General features: G+C 43.1%; 2 protein-coding genes across 2 annotated transcripts; one reads left to right on the forward strand and one right to left on the reverse strand.

Moving 5' to 3' along the window:
- Positions 1–1,199: 1,199 nt before the first annotated feature.
- LOC145136887 (uncharacterized) lies at positions 1,200–3,581 on the reverse strand. The gene is made up of 2 exons (XM_079070998.1): positions 3,056–3,581; positions 1,200–2,718 (listed from the first exon to the last, which is right to left on the reverse strand). Exons 1-2 carry the CDS (start codon positions 3,292–3,294, stop codon positions 1,410–1,412), a joined length of 1,548 nt encoding a protein of 515 aa, XP_078927124.1. The 5' UTR covers positions 3,295–3,581; the 3' UTR covers positions 1,200–1,409.
- A 17,950-nt stretch (positions 3,582–21,531) lies between these two features.
- Positions 21,532–23,315, forward strand: LOC145139000 (uncharacterized). Its single transcript, XM_079072973.1, has 4 exons — positions 21,532–21,540; positions 21,806–22,036; positions 22,215–22,901; positions 23,013–23,315. Exons 1-4 carry the CDS (start codon positions 21,532–21,534, stop codon positions 23,313–23,315), a joined length of 1,230 nt encoding a protein of 409 aa, XP_078929099.1.
- Positions 23,316–23,324: the final 9 nt, after the last annotated feature.

Consider the following 23,324-nt stretch of genomic DNA (forward strand, 5'->3'; position numbering starts at 1 on the left):
TTTTTATGTTTTTTTTTCTAATTTTAATTTACTTGAATCAAAATAAATAAAAACGTAGAAAAACCATAAATAAATAAAATTATACAAAAATTGAATAAAAAATGTCAAATAATAATAATAATAATGATAACTGCAAACTTAAAATTGATAACGATATTGAATGTGAAAAATCCTTAAATTACATGAAACATAACATGTGTTTATAAGAACATGAAAAAAAAACATTGATGTTTTCTATTTTTTTGAAAAAAAAATATTGAACTATTAAACTATAAAAAAAACATATTTTCTGTTAAAAAACCTTATTTATTAAATTATTAAAAAAATAATTTTGATCTAATGCATCAATGTACTTGTAAAAAAACGAAAAGAAAAAAAAAAAGATAGGGTTAGAGATAAGGTCCTTGAAGTATTTTATATATTTCAAATTTGGTCCAAGGGTAAAATCTATCATTTTAAAAAAATAATTTGTTAAAAGTTAGTTTTAACAATTGAATGACCGTACATGTTATATTTGGAAACGTTAAGGGCCACTAATGTTACCCTACTGAAAGATATCCTTAAGTTGTTATTTTTTGAAACTTTGTAAAGATAAAAGATAGAGATTTGAGAAAAAATAATAGGAATTTATTTATATATTATATTTGAGAAAAAATGCTTATATTTTGATCTTTCTTTATCCTTTCTAACTTAGAGCATCCACAATGCAAGTAGTATAAGAGTTGAATAGGATGATAACTAAGATTGAATTCGAGTTGAATAGAGTGTGGATGATAACATGGAGTAGAGTTGAATGGAGGTGTTGAATGATCATTGAATGGTTCAATAGAATTAATAAAGTGGTGATTAAGATTGAATAGGTGTTTAATGAATTGTGGATGGTGTTATATAAATGTTTAATGGATGATGTGGCAATCCATTGAACTCTATAGAGGTAAGTGGATTGTTACCGACTTCTTTAACCCTTCCAAAATCTTTGTGTCTTATCCTTGCTTGTTTTGGGATGGTCCCACTGTTAGCATAATAAGACCAATTAATAAGGACTTTACAATGTTGGCAGTTGCAATTACGTCTCTTTTATGTGGGTCTTTATTGGCAAATATTCAAGGCTTACATTATAGTAAATGTACAGTTTTGTAGTATTTTTTTGGTTTGTGAGTATTTGATATCATTTTCAAATATTCATTTGTTTTTGCGAGTTGTAAAACCAGATAATATTTGACATTACGAGCCTACATTCAGCTCTTTTAAACATCAACTTTTGATTATATGTTCTGTAGAATAAAAATCAAGCCTTAAAAGTATGTTCATTGTACATGTGATTTGCCACTATGAAAATAGTTACATTTTAGAGATTTCCATTATACTCAAAAAATGAGACACAACATACACGATGATATCATTTACCTCTAAAACGTCCATTTTGGAGAAGAACGAGTTGCAGTCGGCCGAGGTCTATTAATCCACCGCTCAGAGTTATTCTGTTTCTTCATAATCGAAGACACAGTAGGGCTACAAAAGTCATTACTCCTTTGAGAAGTTGTACCTTGTGAATAACCTATTGTACCTTTTCTCCTTTGAACCGGACCCCACCGGTTATAATTCACACAGCTCTGGCTCCGACCCACCTGATTCCTTCCTTCTCGTGGACTCGGATAGTTATGGCTTTCAGCAGTTTCTGCAGAGTACATCGTCATCTCCCCTTCACTGCTGTAATTCCCGTTTTGCCCTTGCAATAACTCAACTGGCGATGCACACGATTGGACCTCACTCTGTGCACCGTTTACAGAACTCTCAGCTTCGGCTCCCATGTTTGAGTTTGACCCTAATTTTTCTCCCTTACTCGCCGGAACTTTTTTTCTCACAGGCGGTGTGGCGGTGGCTATGGTGGTTCTAGGCGGGAAGTTGATATCCAGAAGCGGAATTTGAGTTTTAGGGCTTTTTTCGTTTTTCCGAAAAGGAGTCGAGGTCAATTTTGGCGATTCGTAAATCTCGGGAGTCGGGATTCCTTGAGCGCGAGTCAAAATCGGTGGCGTTTCATCTTGAAAACTATTAGCCATCGGGGAAGAACTTGTCCCCGGTTGATGTTGAACCTTCGTTTTCGGCGTTATATTTTCCGATGATGGAGTTGGAGTTGTTGCTTCGTTTTCATCTTCAATCGTTTTAAAAGCTCGTCTTTTTGTGAATGAAGAACATGAGTGTTCGCTTTTTTGGCCTGTTGACATCAACCTAATGATCGGAAGTTTTGGTTTGTTTACTAAATCGTCGAGGCTCCCTTCCCAATGCTGATTTAACCAATCGAATATTATAGGAATTGGAATGCCGAATTGCATTGGGGGATTCTTGATTGAAAATGAAGTGGAAGAAGATGATGTTGATGATGATTTTGTGGTTGGGGATGTGGCTAGCTTCATTGGATCACAGACCATGAATGATAGATTGCCGTGGACATCAAAACCGGCTGAACCAGGGCTCCATGTTAGACCACCGGAGCAGACTTTTATGAGGTTGTCGGTGGCTATAACCACCTTTCCTTCACCAACTGTTAGCTCATTTTTCTCAGTGTAGCCTAAGAGGTATACTGTATTACCAAGGTCCAGATTTGGTTTAGAACAGGTTTTCAAATAGTGAGACTGCTGAATCTGTGAATTTGAGTCTCCATCAATGACGTCAAGACCAACTATGGTTAGATCAAGAACTGAGCTAGTAATGAAGAACCTGTTAGCGAATTTATGACATGAGTAAGGTGCTATAGAGTTCCAAATCCATTTGAAGTAAATAGTTCATGTAAAGAAGGGGGAAAACCTATGGCATTGACTATTAAGGTCTAGGGCATAAGATTATATCTTCAATTGAACTAAATTCAATGTACAGTTTTAAGCGGAAAGAAAAAATGGAAAACATTGAATAATCTAGCTCATTTATCGAAATTGAACTGGTTAGGGTTAGCAAAATCAGACTCTATCAGATCTACCATTACCAATTTCAAATTCGATCAAGTAGGATGATATACACAAACATAAACACAGCAATTTATGGAAGTCGAAGTGTTTACCTGTGAGGAAAAAGAGAAGCAACGGCACCGTTTTGGAGCTGGATCTCGGCGGCCTCAGCGGCGGCTACCGAGGGGAGTATAGCATGAGTTGTAAGAAGAAGGTTCCGATGGATGAGAAAGCCAGTGCCGGTGGAAATTCTAACCATGGCTGGACCTTTACCGGAATATATGGTGGATTTTGTTTTCTCCGACTTGCATATGCCGTTACAGAAACACCATGACTCAGCTAACACTCCCATTGCTGATAATTATTAGCCCGAACTCACTATAACTCCTCAGATCCAGAAATGCAAGTCATACATAACATGCTAGTAAAAAGAGCTGTTGTTGTTGCTGCTGCTGCTGGGGTATTGATGATAGCTATGGAGATACAGGAAAGAGGGATGTGAAGCTCAGGAACACCCAGAAGTTTGGGATTTTGTGCGTTGGGAGTGACTACTGTGAACCTGCGACTTGCGACTTGCGACTGTTCTTCGATGACAATTCTCGTTTGAAATGGGTAAAGTGAAAGGGCGTAATAAATGCATCGAATTTTTAAATTTATTGATTCGGGAGATTACAGGAAATAAAGCGGCTTCAATATTTATTTTTTTGAATTAACTATGAAATATCAAAATAACGCCCGTTAAAAAAACAAAATTAATGAGTTTTTCTTGTTAGTATTTTTTTTTTTTTTTTTTAACTACGAATACATTAAAAAAAGACTAGCAACAAAATTACACTCTACAAGCATTATAAGGGAATGTGAGATACACCAATCGAACCAACAAGTGAAATTATAATAAGAAATATACTTAATCCAATTATATGTAACTAACTAAATATCATCCGTAAAGGGGAGCTTCTCCTCTTGTTGAACACCAAGGAGTTACAGGTCTTCCAAATTAACAAAACCACCTAAAAGATCAAGGCAAGTTTAAGCTTTTTCCTCTTCTTTCTTTGAACAGATTCATCTAACTCCTTAAGCGACTCCATTCCACTTTCGGGCATTTCGTCAATATACCACTCCAATCTTGAAACCATTTCCAAATTTGAGACGTGAAAGAGCGACTCAAGAAAATATGATCAACGTCTTCATCATCGATGTTACATATAGGACAAACAACACAAACCAGGGGAATGCCCCTCTCATTTAAATTTTTTGTCACCGGAATACGATTGATGAGAACCCGCCACACGAAACAATTGATCTTAATTGGGACCAAACTAACCCATTTAAAATCACGTAAAGGGTTGTGATGTAACATTCAAGTTTTGGTAAGTTTCTCTTTAAGTCCTGTAACACTCATAAATTTCCAACCAATTTAAACTTTTTCAAAAACAATCTAATTCCATTAATTATTACAAAAAGGTTTTCAATTAGTTTATTATCAGAGTATCCCAGAAACATCAACATAAAAATGAGGAGCGGTACGATCACGCCTTCGCCTTGCCACGATCTCCTGAGGTGCCTGAAACAATACACTGAAACTGTAAGTCCGAAAGCTTAGTGAGTTACCCCCAAAATACCAACCACATACAACCATAATCATATCATATCACAATACAGAGCAGCCATGCATATCGAGTCTACAGTGTGACTGGTCCGCTCGCATCGGGCCTTCAGTCCACCCAGTCCACCCTCTGAGTCTACAGTATGACTGGTCCGCCCGCACCGGGCCTTCAGTCTGTCTGGTCCACTCTCCGAGCCTCGGCACGTCTGGACCGCCCTCTTGGGGCCTTCATCCTATCCGGACCGCTCGCTGGGCCTTCGGTCTATCCGGTCCGCCCTAGGTATGTTGGCCTACAGCACAAAGCAGGACCCGCCTCAACCCAACCCTAATCAAACAACCATGTGCACATAAACAGGTAATCACATAACTATCCACAACCAAACAAACCGATTCAGCGGATCATATAGCATAGCAACATTCTAACCAGGATACCAACCTAACCGGTCACTAGCATACCATCAACCTATATACCAGGATATCGACCTAAACCAGGTCACTAACATAATACCATCCTAATTACCCGGATGCAGATCTAACAAATCAAAAACATATCAAATAGTTACCCGGATTCTAATCCGATAAAGGGTCGGCCTTGGTGCCTTAGACCCTGTTGATATAGTGAGAATAACTCACATTGCACTTGCCGAGCTGGAGAGATAGAATCAAAACCCTCGATCACCGCCACAAACACCACCACCTATCACTCCAAAGAAACCACAACTATCAGAACCCAAATTACCAACATACCCCTGGAAATCAACAGGTCAACTCTTGGTCAAAGTCTCAGTCCTGGTCAAAGTCAACCTTCCTGGTTGATCCTACTTGCCGAGTCAACCTATCGACTCGTCGAGCTTATGAACTCAGAAACCCACCATACACGACCCGACTCGCCGAGTTCCTAACAGACTCGCCGAGTCACTACGCGACTCAGTGCCTGAAACCTCAGACCCACTCGCCGAGTCATCTCCCAGACTCACCGAGTCCACTCGGGACTACATCGAACCAAAACCCCACTCGACTCGCCGAGTCATCTCCCAGACTCGCCGAGTTCATACGGGTATTCCCATAATCGAATGATACAGAGCTACTCCTTTGATCCAAACAGTAGATCTAGGTCCCTAGAGCGCATTAGCAACATAAAGTTGCTACCTTTTACGTGCTTTCATGTCCCAAAATCCGAAAACCAAGCTAGATAGGAACTTAACTCATGAGGGATGGCTTTTGCATAACAATACTAAAGGCTTTCTGCATTTAGGATCCAAGTAGAACTCAGATCTGGAGTTTCAACTCCATATCTAACTTATGCACCAAAATCTCATCATATCATCCCCAAACAAGCCCTAAAACTCCATGAATGATGGATCTAGAAAGGAGAAGGGCCAAGGAAGCGATTCATTACCTCAAGACGACCTCCAACTGATGAATAATCCGGATCTCCACAATTCTCCTTGATACAAGCTTCTTGATCCACAAGATCCCTTCACAAAATCACTTATCCAAGCTCCAAAATGCTCCCAAGGCTCTCACTCACGATTTTAGGGTTTCTGGATCTCAAAGGGTAGTAAGGGGGCCGAGGGGTGGACAATAGATCCTTTAAATAGGGTGCAAACCCTAAGATTTAGGATTTTCTCTTCACAGCACTGACTCGTTGAGTCCCGCCGCCGACTCGGCGAGTCGGGCCACTTAACACGTGCTCCTCACATGCTCCGACTCGACGAGTTATAGCTCCAATTCGCCGAGTCCATCCTCACATTTACACTTTACACCCCCAAACTCTTTCTTCTGAACTTGGGATGTTACAATTCTCCCCCACTTAAATTAGGCTTCGTCCTCGAAGCCTGCTGCAGCACACGATTTCGGATAACACTCCTTCGATGCAACCTTCGATCTCAAACCGACCCAGGTCTCTTCAGGCACTACTATCGAATCCCTAAAGAAAATCAACTCCTTCTCCTGCAAGTCCCTGACAACTGATCAAAGCCAGCCATCGGCTTCTTTTCCCTGATGACAGCACATATCAACTAAGTATCACCTGATGATACTACCATATTCCCGTCTTACACATTCATTCGCAGCTTGCGAAAACTGGATACCATTATAAACCACCGGGCCCTGACCCAGTACTAATATGCTATCCCTTGCCCAACTGGCGCTACTTCTATCAAATTGTACTGTTGGGAACTCATCCCGTTTCTTTCCTGAATCCAATCCCTTTCCGCGTTGACATGATAATGCATTCTTCAGTTTCCGAGCAACTCCTATGAACTCCCATCTATAACACATATACACATCGTACCTGGCCCAAACAGCCTCGGGCTGGAATACCAGGCACGCCTACGATGGGTTCAGTCATCCCTAGGATGGAATACCACTACATACATAACCCATGACTACAACCATACCTGGAATGCAAGGATCTATCCTTGCATCTTTTCTGAACTCCTCTGATTCGACACCACTGATAATCATTCCATAACCTCAACAGACACCCAACCCAGATGTGCTCCCATATAGCTAGTACAATCCCAATGCTCACTGTCCATGACTGAAATACTTTCGATCATCCATTCACACTACTGATTTCCCTTCAGTTGACCAACACTCCTTCCCGGAGCTACATACCTTTCCCTTCCATTATTCAAGGGAGTCTACTCGACGACCTTTACCATATCAACAAGTGCCACGGTGCTAAAACTTCATTCTACACTATCCATTTGTAGAGCAACTGCTACTCTGAAACTCCCATATATTCAGAATCTGATCACATAACTAACAAGGCCCACACACAGCCTTCAGCTAACTCCATTATCATGATTAATACTTGGGGCCAGAGTTACTGATTGCTATTGCATAGCAACATACTCAATCAATCTCCGCATACAGGTCTACTAACACATATAGAGTCTTCAGCATGACTGTACCGCCTTACCAGGCCTTCAGCCTATCTGGACCACTCTCAGAACCTTCAGCATGTCTGGACTGCCCTCTTGGGCCTTCAGCCTGTCTGGACCGTTCTTCGAGCCTTCAGCCTGACTGGTACGCCCACCGGCCTTCAGTCTATCCGGACCGCTCAAAACTGTTGTACACCACCCTGAACCATTCTTCCCGGGAACCTCTCCCATGTAGACTGTTCTAGCCCTCTTGGGGTTCCGAACTCCAGATCCATTCTATGAATTTTAACCCCGGCCTAACCCCAGGCCTCATGTCAGTCAACCACCTTATCTGAAACCATGGTCTGCTCCTTGACCCACGTGTCTATCAACTGCTCTAACCAGACCACACTCTCGGCTAAAGACACTGCTGGATCTAACCAACCTTGGATGCTTGCTGTTTCACCTGAGAATTTTCCAATTCTCCCCACTTAGTGCACCAACTACTAACTACCGATGGCGAAATCGGCATAGCTCAAACGTCTCTACTCAATATTATCCCCCTTATCCATGAACTGATTCCCTCTGGAGTGAGCAACCTTCACAGAACAACCCTCCCGACATCGCACATCCGAACTCCAAGGAAGTTCGAATCTCAGCTGAACACTTCTCACATCGCAGATGCTATACCTAGCAAAGAGATCATGCAACCTATCTTTCGATCATCTATACTCCTGGGAATTAACCGTCTACAACTCCTAATTACTAAAATCCTCAGATCTACTAAGAACCATGCTGTAAAGATGGAAATGTTTACAATACCACACAATAACAAGATAACAAGATAGAAACATACCAGCAGCTGCATCTGGCTCTGACCCGACCTCCTCTGCTGTAAGCTGGAAAGCACGTCCCTGAGCCCTCGGAGGCTCCGCTCCACCTGACCCCCACCAGTAATCCTCAAAGTGGCCGGTGCTGGAGCCTGCACCGGTCTTGCAACAAGTTGTGGACAGTTGGCCCTCATGTGACCGACCTGATGGCAGTGATAACAAATCCTCACATCCTGAACCGGGGCCGACTGACGGCAATCCCTCGCATAATGCCCCTCTCTCCCGCACTTGCGGCACGTACCACCGGACCTACAAACTCCGGTATGACCCTTCCCACACTTCTCACAAGTGCGGCTGCTCTGCCCTCCAATCCTAGAGTCAACGGTCTTGGACCGTCGGCGCCGGCTGCGACTGCACCGGGGCCTGCCTCTGCTCTCGCAACTGCAACTCAACCTCCAACTCGCGCCGCCTGGTGGCCTCCTGCAACTCCAACAAGGTATCACATCTCTGCGTGGACACAAACTGTCTGATATCCCTCTTGAGCATACTCAGATACCGGGACATCTAAGCCTGCTCCGAAGCAAACTCAGGGCAAAACATTGCCCTCTCCGTGAACATCCTAGTGATCTCCATCACCGACTCCGAATCTTGCTTCAGCTCCAAGAACTCTTGAGCCAACCTCTCTCTCTCTCTCAACCCGCGGAACATAACGAGTACTGAACATCTCCCGGAACTAATCCCAAGTAACCGCAGCCCATTGCGCATCAGAATAAGATCCCGTAGTCAACCTCCACCAATCCTTCGCCCCGAGCCTCAAAAGGTTCAGAGCACACCTCACCCTCTGATCCGCAAGGCATGAACACGTGAAAAAGCAACCCTCCACATCTGACAACCATCTCATAGCAATGATCGGATCCTAAACTCCATCGAAAGTAGGGGGCTTCGTATTATCGAAGTCCCAATACCGAAAGCCTCGACCGGCTCCTCCCCCTGCCACTGCAGCTGTCGCGGCAGCTGTATCTGCAAGAGCTGCATAGCGCTCATCAAAGTACTCAACCATGGCGGTCTTGATCGACCCAAACATCTCCGGCAACTGAGCCCGAAACATAGCAGCAACCTCATCATGCAGGATCTCACGAACCCTGGCATCTAACTCATCCGTACTCATCTGACCAATGACCTCGGGTGGCGCTGATCCACCCTGACCACCCTCTCCTGATCCCGATCCTGATATGGATCCATCCCCGGTACGTCTCGTAACCACCATACTGAAAATACACCACAAGATATTAGGCATTCCTCATAATAACCCCGAGAACTAACTCCCAACAAAACCCTAGGGGTTGTGACTTCCTTGATATGCGTATGGGTCCTGTGCTTTCAGTAGTACGAGCCCATACTACCTTCCACACCTACCCATATTTGTATCAAGTATCACCACAACACCCTAGCAATAACGTATACATGAAGAACACTCAATCGTCACTTCTAGAGGAGCACAACTATCTCATAACCGACCTACTGGTCCCACACAGCCCACCCATCCATGAAACTTCCACCAACCATGCAGCACTAGTGTATGCTAGCCATACATAACGCTGGACCCTATAGACTTTCGAATATCCAATCCTACCCTAAGCTCCCAATCAAACAAGAACATAACATAAGGCTAAATTAAACATTCTCAGGCTATAAGATCTTAATTATGTATAACCGTGATGCATACACTAAGCAACTACAGTAATGATGTCAATCTCATATAAAGGAAACCCAAAGCTAGAAGGCATCATGTAATCAGGCAATTATATTATGCAATCCTGAAGATCCCTAACCTAGTACTAGCATGTTGTTCTAATCATACCACATAATCAAATAACTTGTATGGTATTTTGGGGTCTACTTACTGGCTCCGACTGATCATACACTCTGCATCCTCCTTTACTTATTTTGAAAACCATTTTAGAAATCATTTTGAAAACTCCCCTTGATTTGAGACTGGATTCACACGAATGTTCCTCCAATTCACTCAAACCAAGGCTCTGATACCAACTTGTAACACTCATAAATTTCCAACCAATTTAAACCTTTTCAAAAACAATCCAATTCCATTAATTATTACAAAAAGGTTTTCAATTAGTTTATTATCAGAGTATCCCAGAAACATCAGCATAAAAATGAGGAGCGGTATGATCACGCCTTCGCCTTGCCACGATCTCCTGAGGTGCCTGAAACAATACACTGAAACTGTAAGCCCGAAAGCTTAGTGAGTTACCCCCAAAATACCAACCACATACAACCATAATCATATCATATCACAATACAGAGCAGCCATGCATATCGAGTCTACAGTGTGACTGGTCCGCCCACACCGGGCCTTAAGTCCACCCGGTCCACCCTCTGAGTCTACAGTATGACTAGTCCGCCCGCACCGGGCCTTCAGTCTGTCTGGTCCACTCTCCGAGCCTCGGCACATCTGGACCGCCCTCTTGGGGCCTTCATCCTATCCGGACCGCTCGCTGGGCCTTCGGTCTATCCGGTCCGCCCTAGGTATGTTGGCCTACAGCACAAAGCAGGACCCGCCTCAACCCAACCCTAATCAAACAACCATGTGCACATAAACAGGTAATCACATAACTATCCACAACCAAACAAACCGATTCAGCGGATCATATAGCATAGCAACATTCTAACCAGGATACCAACCTAACCGGTCACTAGCATACCATCAACCTATATACCAGGATATCGACCTAAACCAGGTCACTAACATAATACCATCCTAATTACCCGGATGCAGATCTAACAAATCAAAAACATATCAAATAGTTACCCGGATTCTAATCCGATAAAGGGTCGGCCTTGGTGCCTTAGACCCTGTTGATATAGTGAGAATAACTCACATTGCACTTGCCGAGCTGGAGAGATAGAATCAAAACCCTCGATCACCGCCACAAACACCACCACCTATCACTCCAAAGAAACCACAACTATCAGAACCCAAATTACCAACATACCCCTGGAAATCAACAGGTCAACTCTTGGTCAAAGTCTCAGTCCTGGTCAAAGTCAACCTTCCTGGTTGATCCTACTTGCCGAGTCAACCTATCGACTCGTCGAGCTTATGAACTCAGAAACCCACCATACACGACCCGACTCGCCGAGTTCCTAACAGACTCGCCGAGTCACTACGCGACTCAGTGCCTGAAACCTCAGACCCACTCGCCGAGTCATCTCCCAGACTCACCGAGTCCACTCGGGACTACATCGAACCAAAACCCCACTCGACTCGCCGAGTCATCTCCCAGACTCGCCGAGTTCATACGGGTATTCCCATAATCGAATGATACAGAGCTACTCCTTTGATCCAAACAGTAGATCTAGGTCCCTAGAGCGCATTAGCAACATAAAGTTGCTACCTTTTACGTGCTTTCATGTCCCAAAATCCGAAAACCAAGCTAGATAGGAACTTAACTCATGAGGGATGGCTTTTGCATAACAATACTAAAGGCTTTCTGCATTTAGGATCCAAGTAGAACTCAGATCTGGAGTTTCAACTCCATATCTAACTTATGCACCAAAATCTCATCATATCATCCCCAAACAAGCCCTAAAACTCCATGAATGATGGATCTAGAAAGGAGAAGGGCCAAGGAAGCGATTCATTACCTCAAGACGACCTCCAACTGATGAATAATCCGGATCTCCACAATTCTCCTTGATACAAGCTTCTTGATCCACAAGATCCCTTCACAAAATCACTTATCCAAGCTCCAAAATGCTCCCAAGGCTCTCACTCACGATTTTAGGGTTTCTGGATCTCAAAGGGTAGTAAGGGGGCCGAGGGGTGGACAATAGATCCTTTAAATAGGGTGCAAACCCTAAGATTTAGGATTTTCTCTTCACAGCACTGACTCGTCGAGTCCCGCCGCCGACTCGGCGAGTCGGGCCACTTAACACGTGCTCCTCACATGCTCCGACTCGATGAGTTATAGCTCCAATTCGCCGAGTCCATCCTCCCATTTACACTTTACACCCCCAAACTCTTTCTTCTGAACTTGGGATGTTACAATTCTCCCCCACTTAAATTAGGCTTCGTCCTCGAAGCCTGCTGCAGCACACGATTTCGGATAACACTCCTTCGATGCAACCTTCGATCTCAAACCGACCCAGGTCTCTTCAGGCACTACTATCGAATCCCTAAAGAAAATCAACTCCTTCTCCTGCAAGTCCCTGACAACTGATCAAAGCCAGCCATCGGCTTCTTTTCCCTGATGACAGCACATATCAACTAAGTATCACCTGATGATACTACCATATTCCCGTCTTACACATTCATTCGCAGCTTGCGAAAACTGGATACCATTATAAACCACCGGGCCCTGACCCAGTACTAATATGCTATCCCTTGCCCAACTGGCGCTACTTCTATCAAATTGTACTGTTGGGAACTCATCCCGTTTCTTTCCTGAATCCAATCCCTTTCCGCGTTGACATGATAATGCATTCTTCAGTTTCCGAGCAACTCCTATGAACTCCCATCTATAACACATATACACATCGTACCTGGCCCAAACAGCCTCGGGCTGGAATACCAGGCACGCCTACGATGGGTTCAGTCATCCCTAGGATGGAATACCACTACATACATAACCCATGACTACAACCATACCTGGAATGCAAGGATCTATCCTTGCATCTTTTCTGAACTCCTCTGATTCGACACCACTGATAATCATTCCACAACCTCAACAGACACCCAACCCAGATGTGCTCCCATATAGCTAGTACAATCCCAATGCTCACTGTCCATGACTGAAATACTTTCGATCATCCATTCACACTACTGATTTCCCTTCAGTTGACCAACACTCCTTCCCGGAGCTACATACCTTTCCCTTCCATTATTCAAGGGAGTCTACTCGACGACCTTTACCATATCAACAAGTGCCACGGTGCTAAAACTCCATTCTACACTATCCATTTGTAGAGCAACTGCTACTCTGAAACTCCCATATATTCAGAATCTGATCACATAACTAACAAGGCCCACACACAGCCTTCAGCTAACTCCATTATCATGATTAATACTTGGGGCCAGAGTTACTGATTGCTATTGCATAGCAACATACTCAATCAATCTCCGCATACAGGTCTACTAACACATATAGAGTCTTCAGCATGACTGTACCGCCTTACCAGGCCTTCAGCCTATCTGGACCACTCTCAGAACCTTCAGCATGTCTGGACTGCCCTCTTGGGCCTTCAGCCTGTCTGGACCGTTCTTCGAGCCTTCAGCCTGACTGGTACGCCCACCGGCCTTCAGTCTATCCGGACCGCTCAAAACTGTTGTACACCACCCTGAACCATTCTTCCCGGGAACCTCTCCCATGTAGACTGTTCTAGCCCTCTTGGGGTTCCGAACTCCAGATCCATTCTATGAATTTTAACCCCGGCCTAACCCCAGGCCTCATGTCAGTCAACCACCTTATCTGAAACAATGGTCTGCTCCTTGACCCACGTGTCTATCAACTGCTCTAACCAGACCACACTCTCGGCTAAAGACACTGCTGGATCTAACCAACCTTGGATGCTTGCTGTTTCACCTGAGAATTTTCCAATTCTCCCCACTTAGTGCACCAACTACTAACTACCGATGGCGAAATCGGCATAGCTCAAACGTCTCTACTCAATATTATCCCCCTTATCCATGAACTGATTCCCTCTGGAGTGAGCAACCTTCACAGAACAACCCTCCCGACATCGCACATCCGAACTCCAAGGAAGTTCGAATCTCAGCTGAACACTTCTCACATCGCAGATGCTATACCTAGCAAAGAGATCATGCAACCTATCTTTCGATCATCTATACTCCTGGGAATTAACCGTCTACAACTCCTAATTACTAAAATCCTCAGATCTACTAAGAACCATGCTGTAAAGATGGAAATGTTTACAATACCACACAATAACAAGATAACAAGATAGAAACATACCAGCAGCTGCATCTGGCTCTGACCCGACCTCCTCTGCTGTAAGCTGGAAAGCACGTCCCTGAGCCCTCGGAGGCTCCGCTCCACCTGACCCCCACCAGTAATCCTCAAAGTGGCCGGTGCTGGAGCCTGCACCGGTCTTGCAACAAGTTGTGGACAGTTGGCCCTCATGTGACCGACCTGATGGCAGTGATAACAAATCCTCACATCCTGAACCGGGGCCGACTGACGGCAATCCCTCGCATAATGCCCCTCTCTCCCGCACTTGCGGCACGTACCACCGGACCTACAAACTCCGGTATGACCCTTCCCACACTTCTCACAAGTGCGGCTGCTCTGCCCTCCAATCCTAGAGTCAACGGTCTTGGACCGTTTCGGCGCCGGCTGCGACTGCACCGGGGCCTGCCTCTGCTCTCGCAACTGCAACTCAACCTCCAACTCGCGCCGCCTGGTGGCCTCCTGCAACTCCAACAAGGTATCACATCTCTGCGTGGACACAAACTGTCTGATATCCCTCTTGAGCATACTCAGATACCGGGACATCTAAGCCTGCTCCGAAGCAAACTCAGGGCAAAACATTGCCCTCTCCGTGAACATCCTAGTGATCTCCATCACCGACTCCGAATCTTGCTTCAGCTCCAAGAACTCTTGAGCCAACCTCTCTCTCTCTCTCAACCCGCGGAACATAACGAGTACTGAACATCTCCCGGAACTAATCCCAAGTAACCGCAGCCCATTGCGCATCAGAATAAGATCCCGTAGTCAACCTCCACCAATCCTTCGCCCCGAGCCTCAAAAGGTTCAGAGCACACCTCACCCTCTGATCCGCAAGGCATGAACACGTGAAAAAGCAACCCTCCACATCTGACAACCATCTCATAGCAATGATCGGATCCTAAACTCCATCGAAAGTAGGGGGCTTCGTATTATCGAAGTCCCAATACCGAAAGCCTCGACCGGCTCCTCCCCCTGCCACTGCAGCTGTCGCGGCAGCTGTATCTGCAAGAACTGCATAGCGCTCATCAAAGTACTCAACCATGGCGGTCTTGATCGACCCAAACATCTCCGGCAACTGAGCCCGAAACATAGCAGCAACCTCATCATGCAGGATCTCACGAACCCTGGCATCTAACTCATCCGTACTCATCTGACCAATGACCTCGGGTGGCGCTGATCCACCCTGACCACCCTCTCCTGATCCCGATCCTGATATGGATCCATCCCCGGTACGTCTCGTAACCACCATACTGAAAATACACCACAAGATATTAGGCATTCCTCATAATAACCCCGAGAACTAACTCCCAACAAAACCCTAGGGGTTGTGACTTCCTTGATATGCGTATGGGTCCTGTGCTTTCAGTAGTACGAGCCCATACTACCTTCCACACCTACCCATATTTGTATCAAGTATCACCACAACACCCTAGCAATAACGTATACATGAAGAACACTCAATCGTCACTTCTAGAGGAGCACAACTATCTCATAACCGACCTACTGGTCCCACACAGCCCACCCATCCATGAAACTTCCACCAACCATGCAGCACTAGTGTATGCTAGCCATACATAACGCTGGACCCTATAGACTTTCGAATATCCAATCCTACCCTAAGCTCCCAATCAAACAAGAACATAACATAAGGCTAAATTAAACATTCTCAGGCTATAAGATCTTAATTATGTATAACCGTGATGCATACACTAAGCAACTACAGTAATGATGTCAATCTCATATAAAGGAAACCCAAGGCTAGAAGGTATCATGTAATCAGGCAATTATATTATGCAATCCTGAAGATCCCTAACCTAGTACTAGCATGTTGTTCTAATCATACCACATAATCAAATAACTTGTATGGTATTTTGGGGTCTACTTACTGGCTCCGACTGATCATACACTCTGCATCCTCCTTTACTTATTTTGAAAACCATTTTAGAAATCATTTTGAAAACTCCCCTTGATTTGAGACTGGATTCACACGAATGTTCCTCCAATTCACTCAAACCAAGGCTCTGATACCAACTTGTAACACTCATAAATTTCCAACCAATTTAAACCTTTTCAAAAACAATCCAATTCCATTAATTATTACAAAAAGGTTTTCAATTAGTTTATTATCAGAGTATCCCAGAAACATCAGCATAAAAATGAGGAGCGGTATGATCACGCCTTCGCCTTGCCACGATCTCCTGAGGTGCCTGAAACAATACACTGAAACTGTAAGCCCGAAAGCTTAGTGAGTTACCCCCAAAATACCAACCACATACAACCATAATCATATCATATCACAATACAGAGCAGCCATGCATATCGAGTCTACAGTGTGACTGGTCCGCCCACACCGGGCCTTAAGTCCACCCGGTCCACCCTCTGAGTCTACAGTATGACTGGTCCGCCCGCACCGGGCCTTCAGTCTGTCTGGTCCACTCTCCGAGCCTCGGCACATCTGGACCGCCCTCTTGGGGCCTTCATCCTATCCGGACCGCTCGCTGGGCCTTCGGTCTATCCGGTCCGCCCTGGGTATGTTGGCCTACAGCACAAAGCAGGACCCACCACAACCCAACCCTAATCAAACAACCATGTGCACATAAACAGGTAATCACATAACTATCCACAACCAAACAAACCAATCCAGCGGATCATATAGCATAGCAACATTCTAACCAGGATACCGACCTAACCGGTCATTAGCATACCATCAACCTATATACTAGGATATCGACCTAAACCGGGTCACTAACATAATACCATCCTAATTACCCGGATGCAGATCTAACAAATCAAAAACATATCAAACAGTTACCCGGATTCTAATCCGATAAAGGGTCGGCCTTGGTGCCTTAGACCCTGTTGATATAGTGAGAATAACTCACATTGCACTTGCCGAGCTGGAGAGATAGAATCAAAACCCTCGATCACCGCCACAAACACCACCACCTATCACTCCAAAGAAACCACAACTATCAGAACCCAAATTACCAACATACCCCTGGAAATCAACAGGTCAACTCTTGGTCAAAGTCTCAGTCCTGGTTAAAGTCAACCTTCCTGGTTGATCCTACTTGTCGAGTCAACCTATCGACTCGTCGAGCTTATGAACTCAGAAACCCACCATACACGACCCGACTCGCCGAGTTCCTAACAGACTCGCCGAGTCACTACGCGACTCAGTGCCTGAAACCTCAGACCCACTCGCCGAGTCATCTCCCAGACTCACCGAGTCCACTCGGGACTACATCGAACCAAAACCCCACTCGACTCGCCGAGTCATCTCCCAGACTCGCCGAGTTCATACGGGTATTCCCATAATCGAATGATACAGAGCTACTCCTTTGATCCAAACAGTAGATCTAGGTCCCTAGAGCGCATTAGCAACATAAAGTTGCTACCTTTTACGTGCTTTCATGTCCCAAAATCCGAAAACCAAGCTAGATAGGAACTTAACTCATGAGGGATGGCTTTTGCATAACAATACTAAAGGCTTTCTGCATTTAGGATCCAAGTAGAACTCAGATCTGGAGTTTCAACTCCATATCTAACTTATGCACCAAAATCTCATCATATCATCCCCAAACAAGCCCTAAAACTCCATGAATGATGGATCTAGAAAGGAGAAGGGCCAAGGAAGCGATTCATTACCTCAAGACGACCTCCAACTGATGAATAATCCGGATCTCCACAATTCTCCTTGATACAAGCTTCTTGATCCACAAGATCCCTTCACAAAATCACTTATCCAAGCTCCAAAATGCTCCCAAGGCTCTCACTCACGATTATAGGGTTTCTGGATCTCAAAGGGTAGTAAGGGGGCCGAGGGGTGGACAATAGATCCTTTAAATAGGGTGCAAACCCTAAGATTTAGGGTTTTCTCTTCACAGCACTGACTCGTCGAGTCCCGCCGCCGACTCGGCGAGTCAGGCCACTTAACACGTGTTCCTCACATGCTCCGACTCGACGAGTTATAGCTCCAACTCGCCGAGTCCATCCTCCCATTTACACTTTACACCCCCGAACTCTTGCTTCTGAACTTGGGATGTTACAAGTCTTTAATGCAATTTTCTTTCAAATTGGTCCTTTGGTTTGTACGCAGGACGTACTCATTGGGTACGCTTAGTGTACTAGCCACATATATAGTCGCGGGACTTAACCACGTACGTTGGACGTACGTGGAGTACGCATGGTGTACGTGTGTCTGAGGCAAACCCTAGTTTTTAGGGTTTGCACCCTATTTAAGGACCTTAAGTCCCCCAAGCCCTTTACCTCTTCAGCCTCCATTGCCCTTGTTATGCTAATCTCGAAACATAAGCCACCTTGAGTGCATTTGTGAGCTTTTTGAGAGTTTTTGGTGTTCTTTAGAGTCTTTGAAGAAGAAGGAAGCTTGGGAAGAAGCAAGAACGTGGGAAGACCTTGTAGATCCAGAAGTTTGGCACCATTTCCGACCCATTGAAGGTATAAAGTTTAAACATTGACCGTTGCATGCTTAGATCTAGATTTAGGGTAGAAAATGGTATATTTTGCTCCTATAGTTTCGGTTCTTGGAGTTAAGCAACTTCAGACCATATGAGTTGTCCTTTTGAGCTCTTGGAGGTGTTTTGAGTCATAAAAATCGGACCTTGATGGTTAAGCCTCAACCATGCAAGTGTTAGGAGCCATCCAAGTGTGCATATGGACTTGATTCGTGTTTTGGGCCCCATCCTTGCATGCAAAAGCATAAAGTTTGCAACTTTATGGCTTAGGACATTTTTAGGGGACTGGATCTAAGTTTTGAACGTTGGGTCTTAATGGATTAAGACATGGAAGTGATGATGGGTCAGCGCCTCGACCCCTAGTGAACACCAGTGTACGATGGGCGTACAAACCAAGTAGGTCGCATGTACGCAGTCAGTGGGCTTAGAAGGTTTTTGAGCTCGTTTGGTGTTGGGCTTTAGACTTAAGTATGTTGGGTCTCAGGCCCACCTTATTGTAGCAAGTTATTTTAGTCCTAAGGCCACGTTTGGGGCTCTTGGGCCATATTAGGCCTTAGAGGCCCTATAGTGGGCTTGGATGCCTTTTTGGGATTTTATGAATTTGGGCTTTGGAGGATAGGAGGCCCAATAAGGCAAAGGTGAAGGGGCCTTTTGTCTTAAGTCAAGGATTAGGGTTTTGTACTTTCTGGTTAGAATGTGGCGTAATTTCTAATTAGGGTTGTATGTTTGTATGATAGGGAGAGGATTACTTTGTGAGTCATCTGTTGAGTGTGATTTGATACTCACAGTTTGAGGTGAGTCTTCCTTCGTAGTATTCGTCGGTTGAAGGCATCAAGGCCGACCCACTAGTTCATGTTATAGTGTGATGATTGTCTTTGTGATAATTGTCAAATATGCTTGTATTTGCTTGATGACTCTGTGATTTTTGTTATGATATTATGTGCTAGTAACAGTGGGTGAAATAGACCCGGTATCCGGTTGAAATAGACCGAAGGGGATTGCAAGCACCCATATATGTTTGATAGTATCCGGTTGATATAGACTGAAAGGGTGGGCAAGCAGCCAAATATGCTTGGCAGTATCCGTTTAAAATAGGCCGAAGGGGTAGGCCAGCACCTAGATATACTTGGCAGTATGTTTGTTTAGTATGTGGTATTTTGGGGGAACTCACTAAGCTTTGTGCTTACAAATTTCAGTTTCTGTTTCAGGTATTTCCAGTTCGAAGAGGAATGGCCCGACCTGATCGCACCGCATCACTTATGTTTTTCTGCACTTAGTGATTTTGGGATTTGTACTCTAATAACATGTTGCAATATGACTCTTTTGAATATTTTGATATTAGCTTCTTATAAATTGAATAAATTTAAAAACAAAATTTTATCTATATTTTTGGGGATGTTACATGTGAACCCTAAGATTTTCAGCCATCAAAATCCTTAACTAGCGGACAGAAAAAATCCCTAAAACATCAACTCTCCAAAACCAAGTATCCAAATTTGGGGACAAAGTAAAACCGTAGACAACATCTTTCAACGCAGCCAACTCTCTAGCCTATTTTCCCGTCCTTAGTTGCCTCTTCGAACTCCCCTGAAAAACAACATCAATGTTCTTTACTAACCTGTCCAAAACCATGCAATCTTTCTCAATGTCAAGCTTATACAAACTCAGGAATCTCTCTTTAAGCATGTAATCTCCAAGTCATTTGTTCTTCCAAAAATGTGTGCAATTTCCAGCTCCAATTTCCTGCAAAAAGGATTATCCAAAGAAATGTCCCATTCCTCGAGCTCCCATTTTATTTGAAAAATAGAGAGCCACGTCCCCAGAATGCCACACTTCGCAAAAGGGCTCCCATCAACTACACTAATGTTATGTAAAGCTTTAATATAAGAGTACCAAAGAGAATCAACTTCTATTTTTAATCTCCACCACCATTTCGTAAGAAACGCAATAGTTAGGGATCTAAGGCTTCCCACTCTGAGAACTCCTATTTGCTTGGGTTTCGTAACCACATCCCACGCAACCCAATGAATCTTCTTTTTGTTCTTGTATCACCTTGATCTAGGTATTTTCCATTTATACCCTTGGTATGAAATTTAACTATAATATTGGTCCCTTAGCCCCTTTAAAAGGGACGTGTTATCTGTTGAGTACGTTGGGCGTACGCAGGGCGTACATGGCTAGGGGTCAAACCCTAATTTTTAGGGTTTGTGCCCTATTTAAGCATCATTATATCCTCAAGACCTTTTCCCTCATCATCCTACATCCCCTAAATTGTCCCTTTGCAACCCTAATCCATTGTGTGAGAATCTTGAGCTTAAGAGTGCATTTTTTGTGTCATTGAAGGAAGAAGAATGAGGGGAAATCATCTTGGAAGCTTAAGCACACTACGTAAAAAAATCGGCAACTACGTAAAAAAACTGGCAACTCGTAAAAAAATTACCACTCTATTGGATCAACCAAGCCCAAAAATATATTTATGACTTAAACTTATTAATTAGTAGTCCAAAAATCCTATTAATTTTAGCCAAAAAATAACTTAAATAGACCAATGGAATTTAGATAATTGGATCTTTTGATCCAACTGGGAGAATGGGAGACAATTAATCGACAAGAACAAAAAGAAAAAGAAAAAAAAGCATTGACACTAACTGGGACGGACGCACATATTTGCAATCGACGACTTCACTTGACGACTTCGCTTGCTGCTTGATGCTTCCATGAGTTCCATTGCTAATTCCTTCTAATTTCTTGAGTGTCTTGTTGATTGAGTAGCAAAAATCGATTCCTATTTGTTCAATTCGACTTCAAGCCCTAGCTAAGAATGAAGCAAGTAAGTGTTTGAAAATTGAAATTTTACCAATTTGTTTAGGTTGAAATCGAAATTACTATGTTTTTATCTTGAATTTGTTAAATTGTTATGTTTTTATTGATGTTATTGACTTGTTGATTGATTTGGTGAAATAAAATTTTATGTCTTATTGTCTTTATTGAAGTTCAATTTTGATTTGGTGTAATTTGTATGTTTTTACGTTTTATTGAAGCTATTAGATGATTTGGTGAAATTATTAGTTATTTAGCTTAATGTTGAATTGTAGGTTACCCTTGGTGATTTTCTTACCAAAAGACCAAGACCTAATCCTAATGAAAGTGGTGAAGGATGTTCCCAAACACCAATCACCAATCAATTAATCCCTTCGGTTTCTAATACAATTCCACAAATACCATGCTCTAATGAAACTAATGATAGCGTTGATTTGAAAGATCTTCCGAAGGACCCGACGGATAGGCCAAAGATTACAAGTTATGCCTCAAATATAAGAGATGATGTAAGAATGGCATATTTGCTTCAAGAACCTTGTCAAATAAGGATACATAAATTTCCAAAATGAAAATAGGTGATAGATTAAGAAGCTTCGTTCCTTCATAGTTTAACGATTTTGATTGGTTAGAATATAGTATGAAAAAGAAAAAAAAAACATATTGTTTATATTGTTATGTGTGTAGAGACCTCATGGGACAAAAAGGAGGGAGATATGCATTTTTTCCCAAGGTTTTGATACTTGGAATAAACAAAATGCATTTCGGACTCATGTGGGTAATGGTGATAGTATTCACAACAAAGCAAGAGAAAACTGTGATTTTTTATTGAGAGAAAAACAAGCTATTAATGTAGTCTTGAGGAGGCAAACCGAAGCGGAGGACCATAAATATAAAGCGCAATTACGTGTTTCTATTATTGTTGTTAGACTTTTATTGAAAACCAGATTACCGTTTCGTGGTAATGACGATTCAGTTAACTCGGAAAATAAAGGGTTTTACATTGAAGTGTTAAAAGCCATTCGAGAGACTAGTGAAGACATTTTCCCTAAAAACAATACTTTAGAAAATGCTCCTAAAAACAATCAACTTATTTTCCCTAAAATTCAAAAAGAACTTGTGCAATGTTTTGCACAAGAAGTACTTTTGAGTATTCGTCAAGAGATTGGTCGAGATGTATTCACTTTATTGGTTGATGAATCTAATGATGTATCAAAAAAGGAACAAATGGCTATTGTTTTGCGATATGTCGATAGTCTTGGCTTTGTGAAGGAAAGATTCATTGGAGTTGTGTACGTGAATGATACATCATCTTTGACACTCGAAAACGCCATAAATGAAGTATTTACAAGTAATACATTGAGTAGTAGTCATGTAATTTATTCTTTACTTTTTTGTTACTTCAATTTCATTTAATTAGCTTTATGTGTTATATATATATATATATATATATATATATATATATATATATAATTTTTTTAATAGATAAGAGGACAAGGTTATGATGAGGTTAGCAATATGCGAGGGGAATTCAATGGTTTGAAAGATTTGATATTACAAGAGAATGACACAACTTTTTATGTACATTGCTTTGCACACCAGCTTCAATTAGTGGTTGTAGCTGTAGCAAAGAAGCATGATGGTGTTAGTGGCTTTTTTGAGCAAATGTCCTTGGTGGTTAATGTTGTTTGTGCCTCGTGTAAAAGAAAAGACTTACTACGGGAACAAGCAAAAGAAAGGGTGCAAAAAGTCTTGTGTAGAGGTGAACTTGAACGGGAAGAGGGTTAAATCAATAGA

The sequence above is a fragment of the Lactuca virosa genome, chromosome 9 (assembly GCF_052849685.1).
Source record: "Lactuca virosa cultivar CGN04683 chromosome 9, Lactuca_virosa_CGN04683_v6, whole genome shotgun sequence".
Taxonomy (NCBI): Eukaryota; Viridiplantae; Streptophyta; class Magnoliopsida; order Asterales; family Asteraceae; genus Lactuca; species Lactuca virosa.